The following is a 20104-nucleotide window of genomic DNA, read 5'->3' on the forward strand; positions in this document are numbered from 1 at the left end:
CATAGCAACCAGAATATTTGAATGTTTTACTTGTGTTAATAAGTGTTGGAGTGCTCAACATGAGTTGTAGAGAATCAGCACTTATGCATATTCCATTTGAAATTATATGTTCAATATGACTGTTGGTAAATCATGATAGGGGTTGCCTTTGAAATGTCAAGGAGGACAAATCTAGCAGGATGATTCCAGCTGGGGGTTGGAGCCAAGGAACTAGAAGGAAAGATAACACCTCCTTGAACAGGAAGATCACAGTCTACCAGTTGTGAAGTATGGGAGTTGTGTATGGAAAGCTCTCCAATCTTCTGACTAGTTTATACACATCACTGCTATCTGATGATCCCAAAGGAGCCCGGACAGCTGGTCAGCTAAGAGGACTTGCCCCCGAGTGCGACAGTGGCATCTACTGGAGAAAACCTGCAGGCACATATGAACAGTGTATTTCCGGAAGTGGGAGGGCAGCTGAGTAAGGGTGGATGTATGGGTGTGGCTGAATGTGATAAGGGGTCCTGGATATAATAAAATATAAAAAGGGACAAATGGCCCAAATCACTTACTTTAGGGCCCAGCATAACGTATCATTTTACTTTGTTTTTATAACCATTCTTTAGTGTCTCCTAAATAATTATTGTATATGTGGTAATTATTTTCCTCTGTTTATAAATATATATATAAATATATATCTAGGAAGACATTCTTGTCAATTGTGTTAATGTAAGAAGACTATATGCTGTGTAAATCGATTTACAAAGATAATACACCCCAACAAGTAACATTTTTCATTGGTATTTTTCATTGCATCTTCACATCTTGTAAAAAAAAATAGTTTCCAAAGTATACAAAATGACTTCTAGATGTCTCCATTGATTAGAAAGCCTCAAGTTGTTGATGGTACTTTAACAACAGAATAGAATACTGCATGTGGTAAGGCAGTGTAAACATCCAAAATAGAAAGTAAATTTTATCTAAAGAAAAGGTTTTGTTAAATTTCTGATAAGTAAGATTTGTTTTGGTCAAACAGCTGAAGACATCTTGATGGAAAGAACTGTAGAAGTTGGGTCCTTCTAAAAGTGTAACATGATTTTAACATGCAGACAGGAGCTTGATGGCTGTAAATTGATGCTTAGCTAACAGTCGCCCTCCAAGGCTTCTAAGAGTAGCGAGATAATTTGTTGTAATTCTGATCCAGGTTTCTACACAGACACATCGACAACGTCATTACAAAGAGCTGGGAAATGAAAAATAAATAATGTTAGACAGTAACTAAGAAAAACGTTCACTAAACACCTGGGCAGAGACACACATTCTGATTACAATTACCAATAGTTTATTTCACTTTTACTTTTATTAAGATGCACTTAGGACCTCAGAAAACTGTTTGGTATTATATTACTCCTATGGCAGTGTTTTCGTCTTATAAGCTTGTCTGTCTCGATAGGCTGAATAAGAAGGGCCACTTGTCTAGGGACTTGGCTACACACAGATACCTGAAGATAGCAAGGTCTGCAGAAACCACTAGCACAGGGGTGTCAAACTCTGGCCCGCAAGGTCCCCCCCCCCCCCCAAAGAATTCTGAAAATGAAAAAATACTTCATATGGCAGTGAGTGATGCTGCTACTACAATTTCCAGCATCACTCGCATCTATAGACCAGCGGCCTATGCGTGGCCCTGCATTTTTGTTCTATTGACTGTTCTATTGACGCAAGTAATGCCAGGAATTGTAGTCTCGGCATCAAAATCACTTTGAAAGCGTGGTAAGTATAAACTAACATATTTTCCCAACTGCTTAATCTCTCATTATTCAGCTCACTAAGCATAGCATTTATGGCTATTTATATATCGCTAAATGCAACAGACAACAGCAAGAAAACCTGACTTTTGCCATGATGCCAGCACTGGGCGGCATAATAACTTTTTAAAGACATAGCAATATATCAGAATCAGAATATAGCAATAAACAGAGTAATTGACTTCACATTTAGAATGCAAATGTTACCAAGGGCACAGTAGACAACAGTGACAAGCAACTTATCAGTCTGTTGTTCTAGTAAGCTGGAAGGTGATTTTAAAATAAGGAAAAATATTAATTTTTAATGTATTCCACTGTTTGCAAATATATTCATTCATATGTTCCCCTACTGCTGCTGTCTTGAGATCCCCAGCCTTGTGCACAAACATGTATTCTATAAAGCTAAATAAACAACTCAACTAAATTACATTTGTGTAATGAGAAGGAAAAACTTCCTCAATATTTTCAATAAATTTCAAGTTTGGCCCACGACATGGTCTAAGTTTTTGATTTCGGCCCTCTCTGTATTTGAGTTTGACACCCCTGCACTAGCACATTTGTACTGCAGTTTACAAACACATCTTTCTAAAAAGGAAAAATAGTTGTTTACTAATGACAAAAAGTAGATTAGATCAAAAGTCTATTTGAATGTAATTTTAAAAATCAGCCAGTGAGTATCAGCCCTAGCAGACAGATGGGAATAGATTAAATATATTGACATTCACAAAGACATTGACATACAATTGTGGAGTGCAAACTAATAGGCAGAAACAGAATTAAAATGATAAACACTATTGTGTGGTAAAAATAAATTATTAGCATTATTAACAAAAAAAAGACCACAGCCTACACCAGGGATAAACCAAGTGAATCCAACTTGTTATTACGAACAGTGGGGTTGTTGATTTATCATAAGTAATAATTTATAATAAGTAATGAGTAATGTGTGTGGGTGCAGAACCATGGGTACCTACTGACTTAACAGTTGAACATAAAAATGTACAAATCATACTGGAAAGTAAAAAGACAATGTCTAGGAGAAGAAAGCAGCCTTAAAAATGCTCCAGAAGATATTTACCCACATTTCTTCTCTCTCTTGTCATGAACAATCCAATCTAGAAAGAACCTATTATGACTGCACTGCCATCTAGTAAAGATCCAGAATCCCTTTTCAGAATCTAAACATGCATCCGAAACATTTGGGATTAAGGCACAACTTTATCAATTCCAGCAGCTGGTCACTCAACTTCAGTTGTGATCCAGATCTTACCCTGGACTGAAAACTACCTGCAGATGGCTTATTAAGATTTAGTCTTACCACCCCTCCTACACTTTACATTTCTGGCTAAACTGACTGAGACCATAAAAAAAAAAAAAAACATCCAGCAGAAGGCTTTATTTAAAAGTGTGTGTGTGTGCGTGTGTGTCTTATTTTGATAGATATACACAAGGCTCCTTTTAGATCTCAGGATATCGGAATTTACAATTGTTCGATGTTTCTTAAAAGTGCTTTTGCCTTAGTGCAGTTACCTTGCCAGTATTCCGTATAAAAATCTCTGTAGAACAAGGATAAAAGCAACAGTAATTATTAAAAGCAAGGAAGCTAAGTTATTGGGTTATTTTTGAGTAGTATCAAATATACCAAATGTCTGAGTAAAAAACTTGATAAACTAGTATATACAGACATTGTATTAGACTATATTTTATCTTTTATTTATGTTTTGAATTGCTAGGCATACATTTGCTTGGCACAAAATATGGTTTCAATTTTTCAAGATGATTAACCAAATGAGAAAAAGAAAGAAAGAAAGATCGCGCCAGATCAATTTACCAATGACATTCAATGCAAATATGAATTGAAATGTAATTTTTTTGACCAAACGTTAAGTGTTTTGTAGTTTTTGTTTACAAGTATGCTTAGCTTTAGTACTGTTTTTTAGCATTTTTTTTAAATAAAAATTTGAATTTTGTTTCAAAATAATCCATAGGAAATTATTGTTGAAACAGTGGGCTTGATTTATTAAAGCTCTCCAAAGCTGGAGAGGATACACTTTCATCAGTGAAGCTGGGTGATCCAGCAAACCTGGAATGGATCTGGTCCAGAATTCAAAACATTTGCTAGCAAATAGCAAATGATTTTAAGAAATCCATTCCATATTTTGCTGGATCACCCAGCTTCATTGATGAAAGTGTATCCTCTCCAGCCCCAGAAAGCTTTCATAAATCAGGCCCATTGGCTCAACTATCATGAAAGGGATATTTTGCTAAGAAAAAAATCTGCATGCAAATATGAATAAAAGGACTGCTATATTATGAAGCAGAAGAATACTAAATGCATTTTTAGTAAGGGTCTCCTAATATATATATATATATGTACAGATATGAATGTAACTTCTCTGTAGTTACATACCGTATTTTTCGGACCATAAGATGCACTTTTTTCCCCCCAGAAGTGGGGGGAAAAAGTCCCTGCGTCTTATGGTCCAAATGTAGCCTCTGTGCCCGGGCCGTCTCTCCGGTATCCTCCCCAGCCGCTGTCCCGTCCCCCCTGTGTAGCCCCCCCTCCGGCTTTTCTCCTATCCAGCGCGGCCAGAGTGACTGTGACTCCTGTCACTCTGGTATCTTGCGTCCTCCCACTCTCAGCATGATTGGCTGACAAAGTCATGCTGGGAGCAGGAAAGCACACACATACACAACACACGTACACAACACAAAGTAAACAAATGTTATATTGCAATCCGATTGTCATACATAGTATGACAATCGGATTACAACTGAAAGGAAATACTCACCCAGGTGTCCGCAGCTCTGCTTGCTGCTGGCATCTTGCAGAGAGAAGTATAGCATAATGCAGAAATCCTGCATTATGCTATGTATCTCTCCACACATGCCAGCAGCTTCCAGCCTCCGTATCTGTCTCAGTCTGTGTGAGCACGCAGGGAAATCCCCCCCCCCCCCTCACATCACTCCGGAGGATGAGTCATCTTCCAGTGATGTGATTGGTGAAGTATGGGGGTGTGTCAGGGAGGGAAATTTAAAGGCAGATTACAATGTAATCTGCTTTTAAATGGTTTTTACAGTACAAAAACACCACACAACATAAAAATAAAAGTACCGTACATTTTGATTTTATTTTTAGATTACATTGTTGTCTATTATTTCATTATTGTTTTAAATTATTATTTATATTTATGTATTATATTATAATTTATGATTTTAATATAATAAATAAATATAAATAATGTTAATAATGGTTCTAAATGCAGCTGTTTACTTTACAGGGTTGATTACATGTGTTTATGACTGTGCTGTTGGTTTTTAAGCCACAAAAATATTTTTAGACCATTATTGTTTTAAGATCTTTTTTTTCTTCATTTCCCTTCCCTAAAAACTGGTGCGTCTTATGGTCCAGTGCGTCTTATGGTCCGAAAAATACGGTAGTTAGTACTTAGACATGTGGGCATTTATGTACAAGGTTGTTAACCTACACAGAGAAAATAATCTGTCATGACACTTAGGGGTTTTCTTCTATGGGCAGAATGAACAGGAAATAAGCTGTGTGTCCCCTTTGCAAGGTATGACAGAGTTGTCCCCTCTGTGTTCATTTTAATATCTTTTATGTAGAAAACCTTGCAAATATTTATACTTTGAACACTTTAAATTGAAATGACAAATGTTGTACAATAAAAATTTTGTAATAGAGCAAAAATAGAGCAGTCATTTAAGAAAGACAAGCATAGGACAGCAAACAAAAAGAAAGCAACTGCAACTAGACCAAATTTCAAAGTGTCAACGTTTTAAAGTTTTTTTTTTTTTTTAACACCCTGACAATTTGTATAATAGGCAGACAAATTAATAATTAATAGGACAGGGACTGATAAAAAAAACAGTGTTGCATAAAATTACATATATATGATATATATATATATATATATATATATATATATATAACAACCACAAAACTAAACCCATACAAATCACTGAAGGACTAAAATCAAGTGCTCAGTGGAAACCTGAAAAAGTGTACAGGAACAGAAAAAAACATTTGAAATAGAAAAGAGTATGCGTCCATACTGCCAGAGACAGAGCATAATAAAAAATTTCTAAAAGAATGCTTAGGTTTGTGAGAATACAAGAAAGAAACCTGGTTTGAGGAAGGAAAAATAGGTCATTCTGTATAAGGTTCAGAATTACTGCCCTAAAAGGATGTTCATAGGCTGGTCATACTTTATAGGAAGGATAAAGCAGAAACAAATTTGACACAGTAAAAAATGCAGGTTTACCAGGAACACACTGGCCTATACCTGTCCGAAGTGTGAGAAAAATACTAAAGATGTGTGTGGATCCTGATCCTTGAAGATTAGTGATGGGTGAGGTTCTCTGGTCTATATTTAGCAGAGGTAGAAAGTGACATTTTAACTTTTCATGTATGTAGGGGTATAGCCAGTAGAACAAACTGTCCCTTTTTGTTTTGCATGATATTTAAATGCCAACACAGGTGTCAGTAAAAAAATATTTTTCAGAAAATAGGAAATGAGCTTTTTCTGTGTGTTGACAAGAAGTGGGGGAAATCCCACCTACAGTCACATTGATAATAAAAAAATGTATATGCGTGTTCACAAGGATACAGTTATTGGGTAGTGATGGGCTTTTAAGTCATTTTACGCACACAAAAAACTAACAGTTAAAAAGTGCAGGTATTTGCAGCCTTCTCTATTGGGTTGACCTAATTTGGCACAACTTTTTAGTAGGATGTTGGACGTTTCCGTTAGTATTGGTAATTTTCACATTTTCTTGGTGAGGAACCCCCCTTACCAAGAACTATTAGTGTGTAGGATCCAAAATTTGCAACTAAAAATGTCTACATCCAAGATCCAACGTTTTGTTTACTTACAATTCAAGCTTGTGATCATTGAAGATTGTGAAGTTATTTTTAACTATATGTGTCCACACTGAAAATCAGAATATATATCCCAGTATTTGCATTTTCATTAGGCTTTGACTTTGGGTGCATTCTCCATAAGTAATTTTAGAGGTAAATAACATGCTTAAGACTATGAATGCAGAATATACTGTACAATGCAAAGTTACAATATCCCCCTACCACCCATACCCCTTACCTATAGATTGATGGTCCCCTGGACGGCACAACACCCTGTGCTGAGGTGGGGTTATGTTAATCTACATTTGCCATTTGACTAGTAGCAGACAAGATTGTGCACTGCAAGGCTAATACAGACATCTCCAGTCCCCTCTGATTCCCAGGGGGCTCCCAGGGCCTTGCTTCCTCCATCAAGCTTTCTCCACTTCCATTCCCATCAAAGGAGTAGGGTATGAAAAGGAGGCAAAACAGAAGGCTTTTGGGATGGCACTCAGAATAACTTTCTTTAAATCTTACAATACTTTATTATAATAATATAAAAATATATAAACACAAAGTGTTAAAATATTCAGTTGTGAATAGACACAAAAAATACTTTACAAGTACATCTTGGAGATAAATGTATAGTATAACAATTGTAGCACTGTAGTGTGATATCTCCTGCCCCGACGCGTTTCGTTCTAATGGGCTTCCTTAGGGGATATGGAAAACAGTTACAGACCAGATCTCACTTGAATCTGTACCAGTGATTTATGGTGTAGATCAGCAATAGGCAAACTCCGGCCTTTAGGCCAGATGCGGCTGGGCCCCCTGGTCGGTCTGGCCTAATCCCACATGCGGCTCTTGAGCCTCCTTTTTATGCCTCCCTTCCCTATCTACCGCGCCCGGCGTTAACACTTTCGCTGCCGGAGTAAGGGGACATTCTCTCTTTCGTATCCATTGGAGAGGAGAGGGATTTCCTTTCAAGGGCGTTCCTGTGGGGGAGGATCCATCAGCGCTGGACTCGAGAGAGAGTCTGGCCTAGTGAGCCTTCTTGAGCTCCTAAAATGGCCTAGTAGTCAAAAAAAGTTGGCTGACCCCTGGTGTAGATGAAGAATTTTTCAACAACATGAACCTTCTTAAAAACAATTCTATTTTGGTATGTTCAGAAGTACCATAATGTCTCTTATCAGTGTGGGATTCCCCAGCTAGAATGACCCCAAGGCAGGAGCATTTGAAATATAGTTAAATGGTGATAATTTATCCTAAAAGTTGGAAGTGATAAGGAAGTCGGAACGCAGCACGCCTGAACAAACTGTTTGTTCAGGCGCCGTGCGTTCTGACTCTCCCCTGCAGTTCAACAGCACCTCAAAATACTCACAGTGGGGACTTTGACCTCCTACGCCTCTGTCACCAGGGTGAGTGGTGGCCCCTCTGCTATGGCAATAGAAGATCCACCATTCAAACCCTTCTTACCAGCTACCCTAATGGAGGAAAGTGATAACATACCCAGATTACAGAAGTCCAAGCTACTTGTCGCTCCAAGATTGGGGCCCTGCGTGCAAACTTCCACCAGTTTTCTGGCAAAATAGAGGGCATAGATGACAATCTGCAACATGCTAAGGAAGAAATCATTCATCTTCACCACAGGATACTAAACTCAGAGATCTCTACTGCCACTTGGAGAACAAAGACTACTGGGGCACCTGCAAACAACATCTGATTACAGGGGCCCCCCTGAGGTGAGGGGGCTTGATGTCAAATTTTTCCTGCAAGCCGTGTTTACCAGCAGCTTGGGTCGTCCTTCTACTCAGCAGATCATGTTTGATAGAAGGTATTGACCCCACAGGATGTCATCTGTTGACTCCCAGATTTTAGGCTAAAAGAGGAAATTATGTCCAAAGCCCGCAATATGCACAATGTTGAATTTAACGGCACCCATATTCAGCTGTACCAGGATCTCTCATGGCATACCTTGCAACAACGTAGACTTCTCCAGTCCCTGCTCACTATGCTACATGACAACAACCTTCCCTACATGTGGGGTTTTCCGTTTACCCCACCTCCACTCTGCGTTTTTCAGAGGTTTTACCTGCCTTCTGAGAAGGGATGAATATAACTTGCCCAGACCTTTCTGGATGGGAACCCCTTGCTTCCCCACCTGTGGAGCAGCTTAGATGGCGGCTAGTATCTTCGAGGAAAAGGTGACAGCCTAGGTCCCAGCTTGGAACAGCCTCCCCAAAGGCACCCAATGATGGACCCCTTCCCTAGGGCACAGGCTGCAATAGATAGGTTATATATGTACACCCTTGATTCATGTCTATAGCAATAATACCATAGTTTCTTATGCCTAGTTTAAGTTTTGTGGCTTTGAGAGTTGATTTAGCTAGGTTTGTTTGCACTACTGTTACTATGCTGCTCTGTCCCTTACAATGTGATTGTCTTAAGCTGTTCCATGGTAATTTATCTCAGGTTGAAAAATTGTAGCCCTTAGTTTGCCTAAAGCCCAAGACCCTTTTGTAGTTAATTTTGCATTAATGCTGGAGTGGGCTGGGAAGTGACCGTGGAGTTGCCCCTCATGGTCAGTTTTCCTAGGAGGATGCCAGACCTCTTACAAATGTTGGTCTCCTCCCCCACTTTGCGGGTGACGAGAACAGTGACAGTCTTGGATCCCTTGATCGCCTTACAGCAACCGGCATTACATGATTCTCTTGTGTTTGTTTTACTGTGTATGTCCATTAGTCCCTTGTTCTCCCTTGATCCCCTCTTACTCCCATGCAATGTTCCCTCCCCCTGCACCAACATAGCCTATGATACCCTCCCTTCGTTAGCCTCCCATACCGTTGATCATGGAAGCATACCTGGAAAAATGCAGGTATCTTTCAAATAGCTATAATCAAATTATAATGGCCATCTGGGACATATTCCCAACTCCCTATGTAATGTAAAGGTGCCAAATGTGGGCTAGCCTACTTGTTTATCCAAACTACTTAATACACTCTCTACGCTCACTCACACCTACTTAGTGGTGGGAGGGGACTTTAACTTACTTTTCTTCTCCATGTTTAATAGATTGTTTCTATCCACCAAACCCCCTGGCCAAACTCCAGATCAACCTTCCCGACAATTCCAATGGCTCATTCAGTGGCACCAATTATTTGATTCATGGCGGGAACAGCACCTGACAGAGAAACAATTATCCCTTTACTCTGCCCCCTAAAAGACACACAAATGTCTGGACTACTTTTTTATGAACCTGCCACTTCTCCGCACTAGTGTCTCTATGGATATCTACCTGATTACCTGAGCAGATCATGCCGCCATTTTACTAGAGTTTCGTATTTTCCCTAAGTGTCTAACTTTTCATTTTCTCTGCTCTGGAACTCCAGGAAAATGTGGGCTCGGTTTCTGCTAGTGCTACCTTTTGGGAAGCCCACAAAGTGGTCATTTGAGGACATTGTATTGCCTTGGCCACACGGCTCAAAAAAACCCCCAAAAAACACAGAGACCCACAGGGCTACCTTTTGGCTTTCCCTGCGAGCAGCTGAGTGGGATCTCTTCCTTTACACTGTGGCTAAAGGGACTAGATATGAAGAAGGTTAGCTGGGCCATGACACGCAGTAGACAGACCTACTACTACCAGGGTAACAAGGCGGACACCCTGTTGGCACGAACATTATGCAATAACAGAGTACACTCACCTTCCCCCCTTGCATCAAAGATAGAAACTGTATTCCACACTATGACCCAACTAAAATGGCATCCTTCTACTATCACCCCCCTTATAGCACAGTATCGTAAGCACAGAAATCCAATGGGGACTCCTTGCTATTAAAAACCTTCCCCCTAAAAAAGCATACTTATTTACTTATATTACAAAACCTTTCTTCCCACTCTCCTTCCACACCTCAAATCTCTCTACAATGGGTTCATGGAGGAGTACACTGTCCCTCCCTTCTTGGTAATATTTTACATTACAGTGATCCCTAAGCCACTCATGCACGCAATCGGCGAGCTTAACACCAAGCCATCAGTAAAGCTACCTCATGCCACATCCAAATCTTTCCCTATCAGTAATGGGATAAGACAGGGCTGTCCACTGTCACCCTGATTGTCTGCCCTTTCTATAGAACCCCTAGCAGCCACTATCATGGACAATCAGAACATCAAAAGGTGTGGGTATCTGTGGAGCCCCCTATACCATCTTTTTTAATGCAGATGACATTCTCCCCACTCTTACACAACCCCTTACGTCAATCTTTGTAAAGAACTAGAGAGCTTTGGTTCCCTTTCTGGCTATAAAAATAATGCCCAGAAGATGGAAGCTCTCCCACTAAACATGCCACCCCATCTGATCGCTTCCCTCCAAAGCTCATAAAATACCTGGGGTAACCATTATTCCCTCATATCCACTTCTTTACAAGAACAACTTCCCTACTTTATTTAAAGAATTCCGCCTGGCGAAAGGTGCACTCCCAAAGAGCTCGGAGGATTGGAGGCCCCTAACCTTCATAAATACTACCTGGCTGCTCACCTATGTCTACCATCCTGGTCTGTCCTTCATCCACCTAGCATCTGGAGAGAGAATGAGATGGGTAATGCCCACTCACCCAAACGTGCTTTCTCTTATGTTATTTACTAGAAACATTTGGTGGCAGTGTAAATCCAAGTACGCCTTCACCAACCCGGCCTCTTCGATGAATTCCATCGTACTTACCTCACGAATACCTGACAGCCTCTATTCCTCCATGTTGCTCCCATGGAGGTATAGAGGCTTCTTTCGTGTTAGGCATTTTCTGCACTCAACTGAGAAACAACTATTTTCCTTCCTGAAATCCAGGCCAAATGTAAGCTACCCTGCACTTTATTTTTTGCACACCTGCAAATTAGGCATTATGTCCAGTATATTGAGCCTCTTTCTTGGTTCCTAGCCCTCACCCCTTTTGAGAGCATCTGCAGGGATGGCCCCTACTCTAACTCCTACATTCAGACAACTGCGTGACGGGCACAAAATTTTCATACTTGCAAACCTGGGAGTGGTTGGAACTGTGGACCTCGGCTAACAAAAGCTCTATCTGTGTCAATTACAAAAAGAACCGCTACAAAATCGCATTCTGCTGGTACCATACTGCAATGGTATTCTATAGTCTTTTTCCTACAGTTGCCTCATCATGCTGCCAGGATGGGGCCAACAGACAGACACTGGAACACGTTTTATGAGATTGCTCCGTTACAAGGTTTCTGGTTACAGTTTCAGAGGCTTTTTGCTGAGGTCACCTCTCTTGACTTACCATTGGATTTATTGACACACTTATTAGGTATGCCCATATCTCAAGCCCCACCTGGTCCACGCAAACTTATTTCACAAATCCTGTTGGCTTTTTGCACCCTTTTGGCATCTTACTAGAAAAACACAATACCCCCCTCCCGAAAGGCACTATATAATATAATTCCGGACATCCAATTAATTGAATACCTTACTGCCACGTTACGAAACAGACTGGTCAAATTTCAGAGTCCAGGATGAATGGGATAGATATTATGAGGCTATAACTTCTTAATCAGCCATGAGGGTAACCTCCACATTCCTATTTCTGAACCACCTCACCCCTATTTCCCCTTTATTTATTAAAATATATATCCCTTTGTAAGGGTAACATATCCTATTTTATGATTGTTAGACTACATGTTATACTGCTTCGGACTGTACATACAGTTAGATTTTTTGGTACGTTACCTCAAGAACGTGCAATATGGCAATTTGAGTTTTCATTCTATAAGATGGACGATCAATATTATAAAACTGTTTGATATGTAGGGACTTGATGATATGGAGATGTTTACCTTATATTCCCCCTTTTTTCCAATATACAGTTCTTATTAACTGTTTTTTCTACTACCCCCTCCCCCACCCTGTTTGAGTTATGTGTACATTCTTTGTTTTTCTTCATGTAAGTGAAAAATTCAATGAAACCTACAATTTCAAAAAAAAGAAATACATTCTTTTCATTTCTTTAAATTTGTTAGCCTAAAACAAAAGTGCACTTTTTAAAATAAGTTAAGCACATTAGTTATGGTCAATTTAATGACATATGCATAAGCCACTAAATCTGATCTTGGCATTTAGTTTTTAATTATCTATGGTCATAAAAGGGTTAAATGGATACAGCAATGCAATGCCTTATTACCAAGTTCAGAGTTTCATATTTTTTAACTGGACTTACCTTTAGGTTTAATTTAGACTTTACCAAACTAGCATTAGCCTCTGATTTATTAGTTAAATATAAAATCTGGGGGATAGTCTGTTCATTCTGTTTTATTGTTGTATTTCCACATAAATTAAAGAGAGAATACAGATCAAAGAACAAACAGAAAGAAACACATTTTACATGTCTGTCTATTGCTATGTGTTATTATGCTTGGCAATATGCACTGAGCAAATAAGAGGTTAGAGAGGATCGGAAACACTGTGTAATTATGAAAGAGAGAACCGTACATAGCAGGTGTGTTTTTTATAAGAGAGACATTATGATACTTTAAGGGAAAAACAGTCACAAAAATGCATGTTTTTTTTTAAAAGGGCCAGCTTTCACATGTTCACAAAAACATAAGGGCTGATTTACTAGTTAGAAGCTGTTCACTTAGCTGCTGAACCTGTATTTACTTTTAAATACCCAATAATGTGCCAAAAAAAATTGCAAGCAATTTTGTTAGCATGTGATCTCCTTACCTAGCATTGAATTAACCACTGTATTGCAAATATATCAAGGTTAAGTCAATTTTGCATTTAAAATTAGGTAAGTGACCACCATTTATTACAGGTAAGAAACAGGTACAGAAACCTTGACTGCCAAATTACCCTAATGTAATGCAGATTTTTATCTGCTGTGTATATGAATACTTCATTAATGACCCATATCTGCCACTTATCTTGGACTTTTTTAATTGTCACAAATACATTAAAAAATGTCATTGTATAAATTCATCTTCAAAGCAGCACATACTGGGATTCATTACAGTACAGGTAGTCCCCGGGTTAAATACGAGATAGGGACTTTAGGTTTGTTCTCAGGGTAATTTATATGTAAGGAGCTAATAGATAATTATTTTGGTGGAGACCTCCAGATACATCAGTTCTTGCAAACTGTGTGCTAACCCTTGATATCATAAAGACAATTCAATGAGAGTAAGTGAGAAGAAAGCAGGGTTTTTTGAACAAAAAGAAAACTTATATTGAATATATCAACTGATTGTACATCAATTCACAAGTGTTAAAGACAAAATACATTACATTCGTCATACAAAAACAAATTAGTGATATAAAAGTATACATGAATCACAAAAAGCTGCTGAACATGTATTGGGACTCCCATTACAATATATATTGAGTTCATATATATTTATTTCATTTTACTTATTGATGATATAACTTTAGGTCAAAAACTTCACATTAATAATAATACGATTTCTATTAGCTTTAACCTTTTTTTGGCCTGTGTATACTCTGGGGAGGATTGGCGGCATGAAAATGGTCTTTGTTATTCCCTTTGTTTTCCTCATTTCCGCCCCATACTTCCTTTGGATGGGGGGAACTTTCCCCGCATTTCCCCGTTTTGTTAGACGGGGATTCCTCGCTGCTCCTGTCACACTGACAGGTTGTAGCCTTGAACCGAGTAAGATGTGTGCTGGGTCCGCCCTCCTCCCCTCCTTCCCAATAGGATGCATGAGAGGGCACATAGGTGCCGCCCATGTTGTTACGTCACTCAGCCGGCGCCCGTGGTCTCCACAGACGCTGGCTGCGTGCACGTGTGCTATGGAGGGGGAGGATCTCTGAGAACGCCGTCTACATATGAGGCGGCGTTCTCTCAGATCTCCCTGCTCCCCCGCAATCCCAGGAACCATCGTCTCTCTGCCGATTCTATATATCTGCCAGTGACTGGATCTGGAGTACACAAGTCTGATGTTATCAAGGTATTATCTTCTATTTTTATAGACAAATGTACCTTACTTATTATTTTCCAATAAGCCCAAATACCTGCACAGTCTATTTAAAAGCCACATATGTTCTTTATATTCCCTAGGCATTTAAACTCTATATGCATTTGCCATTCCATCACTCTGAATGTTGAGGAGAGGCCTACAAGTTCACAACATTTTGTAAGGAAACTACTATGCCAACCAACGGTAATTTTATGAGGTATTTTTTACATTAGTTCAAAATAACCAATCAGATAAATACAATGATGTTAGATGTGGTGTGTATGATACGGCATATCCCATGATATGGGGTGTGCTGTGCTATGCATACCATATACTACTATTATTGAAAAGTACACATCTATAATGCAACTAATTCTTATCTTTATTGATCTAGATATTAACACTATTAATACCAAAACACATGTTGCAAAGTCATTACCCCTGAGGAAGCCAAACTAGGTAAAACGTGTCGGGTGCAACTATCAACACGATCATAGTGTTTTGAATTTATGACATCTTAATTACTTATATGTTGTGTTGAGTTGGACTATGTCTAGGGCCATATATGGCCATTTTAAGAGCTTGTGGACCATTAACTCTAGATTTGTGTGTCCAATACAAATATAATTAAGGGTACCAAGTTACACCTTAACATTATGCTAGTTGTTTTTTGCGATTCATGTATACTCTTCTATCACTAATTTGTTTTTGTATGACGAATGTAATGTAATTTGTCTTTAACACTTGTGAATTGATGTACAATCAATTAATATATTCAATATAAGTTTTCTTTTTGTGCAAAAAACCCTGCTTTCTTCTCTCTTACTCTAATTTATATGTAAGTCGAAACAGGTACATTATTTTATTAAATGCAATTAGGACAGATGTTTGTCTCAACCTATTTTTAGGCAGCATGGTGTCAGTTACTGTATAAAATCCTCACTGTGAGTTAATCACATACAAAGCAAAAAAGAAAAAAATGTTATGGAGCCTAGACATTAAATAACTTCTGGAGCAAGCTGTGCTTTGATATTCAAAAGGAAAACAGCTGCAGAGTTTGTCTTGGTCATTAAAGAGTTACAAGATGTTACAAATCAGCTTCACTCTTAACCTCCTTGCAGTTAAGCCCGACCTTCGCTCGGGCAAAAAAAAACTGCAAGGATGGTTAAGCCCGAGATTTTAAAAAAAAATTTCATGAAAAACAGTGGATCACTTTTGGTACAGAAATCTAGACCTCAGTGTAACGCTTAGGTGGTTAATATCACCCACAACCTCAGCTGTGTTTAGCTAAAGATTTCCTCTGCAAGTCATGCAAACCACCTCCCTCCAGCCTCCATCCTGCTCAGCAGACAGCAGGGAAGCCCCGTTCGTATCTAGGAGGCGTCCGTATGTTGGATGTCATTAACCCAGGGACTACCTGTAGTTATAATATTAAAAAAAAAGTCTTCAGTCCTCACACATAAGAACACACAAACACTGCAAGATCACACAAGACATAACCTGACAGGGAAGAATAGGATATCATCTGAAGAACTTCTCATAAGCCTTTTCTCCAGAGCCAAAACCAGTATGTGGCCCATGAGCTGAAGAAACTAAGAGGAAGGTTACAAAAGCAGTTAGTCATACAAAATCTGTCTCATCTGTTACTATAGAACACGTGTCAAACACAAGGTCCAGTGGCTGAATCTGCTTTTATGTGCCCCCTGGTGACTCTGCCCTGAATCACAGCCAGTTCCAGCTGTTTTTACAGAGGGTAGGTGCAAAGCATGGAGAAGTACCATACCACACAGAAGTAAGGTGGCTGAGCAGGGGCACAGTTCTCAAACGATTATTTGAGCTCAAGGAACAAATCATTCATTTCATGCAAAGTAAAGGTAAGCCCAGAGGCTGCAGGGATACAAACAAGTCATCAAGAAGATGTCTGATATGATCACAGCCTTTCAGTGTAAACTTCTTTTATGAAAGTACCAACTGGATCAGGACACGATCTTGCCCACTTTCCTGTTTGTCAGAGCATTTCAGATTCCTCTTCCCGTGCTTTTCCTTGTGTTTGGGTGGCTACCAAAATGAGGCGGTTAATTAAGGAGTATGATCAACGCTTAATGTTAAGGTTCCGAACATGATCAATACACAAGGATGGTGTCTCAGGGTAAGGAAGGATCTTTATTTTTACTAAAATTATGTATCTAAAAAAAAAAAGTTTGACCCGCAACTTAGCCTGTGTTTTAGATTTCTGCTCCTTACGTAATTTGAGTGTGACAAGATAGAATGAAACCCTGCAGATTAGTGTAAATATTCTACATAACGTACATGTACATATGAGTTGTAATAGGAAGTCAGTGAATCTCCACAACAGCAGGTGTAAACTGATTTCCTGTACACTGCTCAAAAAAAGTGAGGTCATACAGACAGCAAACGGCTATATTTCCTCTCTGTACTGTAAATATTCCTTGTGCTGCATAATACCTGCTCTAGAATTAGAAAACAAAGGAAACCCTACCTACACAAACTAGTTAAAGAAACTGTAGTTGTGGTAAATGTTGTACCAAATGTTACCCTTTTTGGGCTGTTTGTCAAATTTGTCAGGTTTGGGAATGTTTGCTTTTCTGTAGGATGCCTCAATGCCCCCTTGCCTAGTCTGTTTGGGGAAATAACCACCCAGCTGTGATGGATTTTATTGTCAATACTTAATGCTTTTTCCTGAAACTAACAGCAATCTATGCTTCCTGGTCCACTACCATTTGTATAAAGATCCTTTTTAAAACTCTGGCTGATCAAGAGAAGAAAAAGCCTTAACTTCAAAGGGGAAGAAGGCAACTGCTTTTCCAAAAACCAGAAGACAGAATAATCACCAGGTACCCTTAAGGGAGCTGTTGAGATTTTCTATTTATTCCATGTCGATACCTTTTTTAAAACAAAACAGTACAATTGGAGGGACAAGCTACCCCCAGTGGGGGTGTACAATCTTGATCAGCATTATTCAAATTAAACGTGACAGGCCCTATGCAGACCTTGAAAGGAAAAGGGTTATGGTGGAGAAAGAAAAAGGCCTGCTCTGTGGGCCCCCCTAATAGAGAGGTTCAGAAGGCCAGAGGAAAAAGCAAGAGCTACCATCTTGAGATGTGAAGATAAACACCACCTATTAATAATAAACCCAACTAATAGAAATATATAGGTTTAAAACTTGCATCTACATAACTGCCTACATCTCCTTTTAAAGATTTATTGGAACCCTCCAATCCTTAACCATCCTCCTTTTTACTTAGGAATTTCAGTTGCCATGGTGTTGCACATGTGATTAGCTAATATAACAGCCACTTGAGGGCTTGAAAGATCTGTTTAGAGGTGACATAAGCATACTTGCAACTGTGACTGGTAAACCAGGGGAATAAAATAGAAATATAGAGAGTAGAAGGGGTTTGATGGCTAGTCCTAATTACCTTTTCATGTGACAATCTATAATAAAAGCTATAGGAATTTTTAACAGTGTTTCCAATTTCTGCTCACCTGCTTTCCAATGCCAACACTGCCAACCTAGTCCTGTTTAGACACTGCTCCTGCTGAAGCCTCAAACCCATTCTGTTACTGCTTTCCCCTGAAACTCAGACCCATTCTAATACTGTCCCTTAATATCCCCCCTGAGACTGATCCCTGTTTCAGCTCTCCCCTGCTACTTGAAGTTTTACAGACACTGCTTTTGCTTGGCACTTCTGACATATATATCTCCCTGTTACTTGGCCCCATTCTGACACTATTCTCTGTTGGCGCTTAGCCCATTTTCAACACTGCTATGCCCCTGACACTCAACTTCATTTTAACACTGCTCTTTTCTGGCACTCTGATAATGTTTTTGCCCCAGAAATCAGCCCTGTTATCACACTGCTCACCTTCAGCACTTTTACAATGCTTTTCTGCTGTTTACAAGGGATGAGTAGTGGGAAGTAAAGTCAATCCACTGGCAAACAGCAAAAAAATTAGCAGACAAACAATCGCTCTTACAGCACACTCAGAAGGTTTGGGAATTAATATAGACAAGAAAGAAATGTGTGCAACTCCCATCGTAATTGGTCAGCAAAAGCATGAAGGTTACGTACACACATGCAATTGTTCTTGTCCGATAATCTGCTCAGGGACGATATCGGACGAGAATCTGGCGTGTTTACAGCATCCATCATCTGAACGACCGTCCTGGCAGATCCACAGACCATAGACGACTAACGATCCTAATGAAAGTGAAGGGGGAGAGCGAGCAGCAGGGTGCTGCTCCGTCATTCTCCCCCTCCCCTCTCTTTATAAAGCAAAACGGTGCTGCATGTACAGCACTCGTTCATGCATCATGGAGTAGTTTGTCATTGGAAGGGATCATGAAGGACCCTTTTTTCCAACGACAATTATTGCATGTGTGTACATAGCCGAAGACAGGTCAAATTTGCAGAAAGGAGGTGGGGATAAAAAAAGGGACCTACAGTCTCAGTAATTATATTGTCCTAAACACAATGCCCACTGCTTCATACTGCCAATTCCTAAGCTGTTCCACACCCCCAGCCATCAAAACCACCCCAGAGTCACCACTTCAATCCCACATTACATTTCTAGTAAAATAAGTGTTAACTTGCACTGTATTGTGTCATTCTGAACAGGCACATTTATGGTAGTCATGTTATCACTGTTCTCTGGTTTGATCTCCCCACAAAAGAAAACTTTTTTCCAAAAGTTTGAAAAGCATTTAACAGGAGAATTTTGAAGAAATCTGTATTGAAGCAACACATAAGTGGCCATCTCTGATCTGACCTCCCCTTCTAAAATATTAGTTGTACAGCTTTCTAACTGATCCTATTATTCTTGTCCCAAAACAAAAAGTCTAGATTAAAAAGTTTTTACTTCAATTAACTTTCTTTGCTGTTTGTATGTAAATCAGTAACTCAAAAAATAAATTTGGCAGTGATGGCCAGTTAACTAGCATTTTAAGGTGAAGGTCGGTGATGGTAACCTACATGTTACCTTAAGCACAGGTTTCCTTTAACCCCCCTAGCGGTATTCCCGAGTGTGACTCGGGGTGGAAAAAATTGCAAAAAGCGGTAATCCCGAGTCACACTCGGGGTACTTTTGAGGGTCCCTCTTACCTTATCCCCACGCTCCAGCGGCGATCTTACGATCCCGCTGTGATGGCGGGGGGCTTCTCTGTCGGGGGCGTGGCCGGGCGGGAAATTTAAAAGCAGATTACGGAAAAATCTGCTTTTAAATACCACCCGGGTCCCCACCACCCTGATGCACGCATCTGCAGTTAGATGCGATGCACCATGCAGGATTTCTGCTTGGTGCATCGCATCTAACTGCAGATGCGATCAGCAATAGTAAATCCAGAGGGTGATGCCAGCGGAGATTTCCCGCTGGCAGCAGCCCCTGAATCTACTCCTGCTCGCATCTCCCGCAGGCTGATCTCCGGGTGATGCGAGCAGGAGAGTGAGCAGCGGGG

General features: G+C 39.7%; 1 protein-coding gene and 1 long non-coding RNA gene across 5 annotated transcripts in view; one reads left to right on the forward strand and one right to left on the reverse strand.

The window, feature by feature from the left end:
- Positions 1 to 767: 767 nt before the first annotated feature.
- LOC140341016 (leukocyte antigen CD37-like) overlaps positions 768 to 20104 on the reverse strand; it is a 163699-nt gene continuing 144362 nt past the window's right edge. For all 4 annotated transcript variants that reach the window (XM_072426513.1, XM_072426512.1, XM_072426515.1 and 1 more), the window contains one exon: positions 768 to 1225. In XM_072426513.1, coding sequence (XP_072282614.1) covers positions 1148 to 1225 — 78 coding nt within the window. In that variant the 3' untranslated portion in view covers positions 768 to 1147. The remainder of the gene's footprint in view (positions 1226 to 20104) is intronic.
- On the forward strand, positions 14452 to 15803 carry LOC140341021 (uncharacterized). Its single transcript, XR_011922788.1, has 3 exons — positions 14452 to 14619; positions 14730 to 14845; positions 15023 to 15803. It is a non-coding gene; the product is annotated as an uncharacterized lncRNA (long non-coding RNA).

The sequence above is a fragment of the Pyxicephalus adspersus genome, chromosome 11 (assembly GCF_032062135.1).
Source record: "Pyxicephalus adspersus chromosome 11, UCB_Pads_2.0, whole genome shotgun sequence".
Classification (NCBI taxonomy): domain Eukaryota; kingdom Metazoa; phylum Chordata; class Amphibia; order Anura; family Pyxicephalidae; genus Pyxicephalus; species Pyxicephalus adspersus.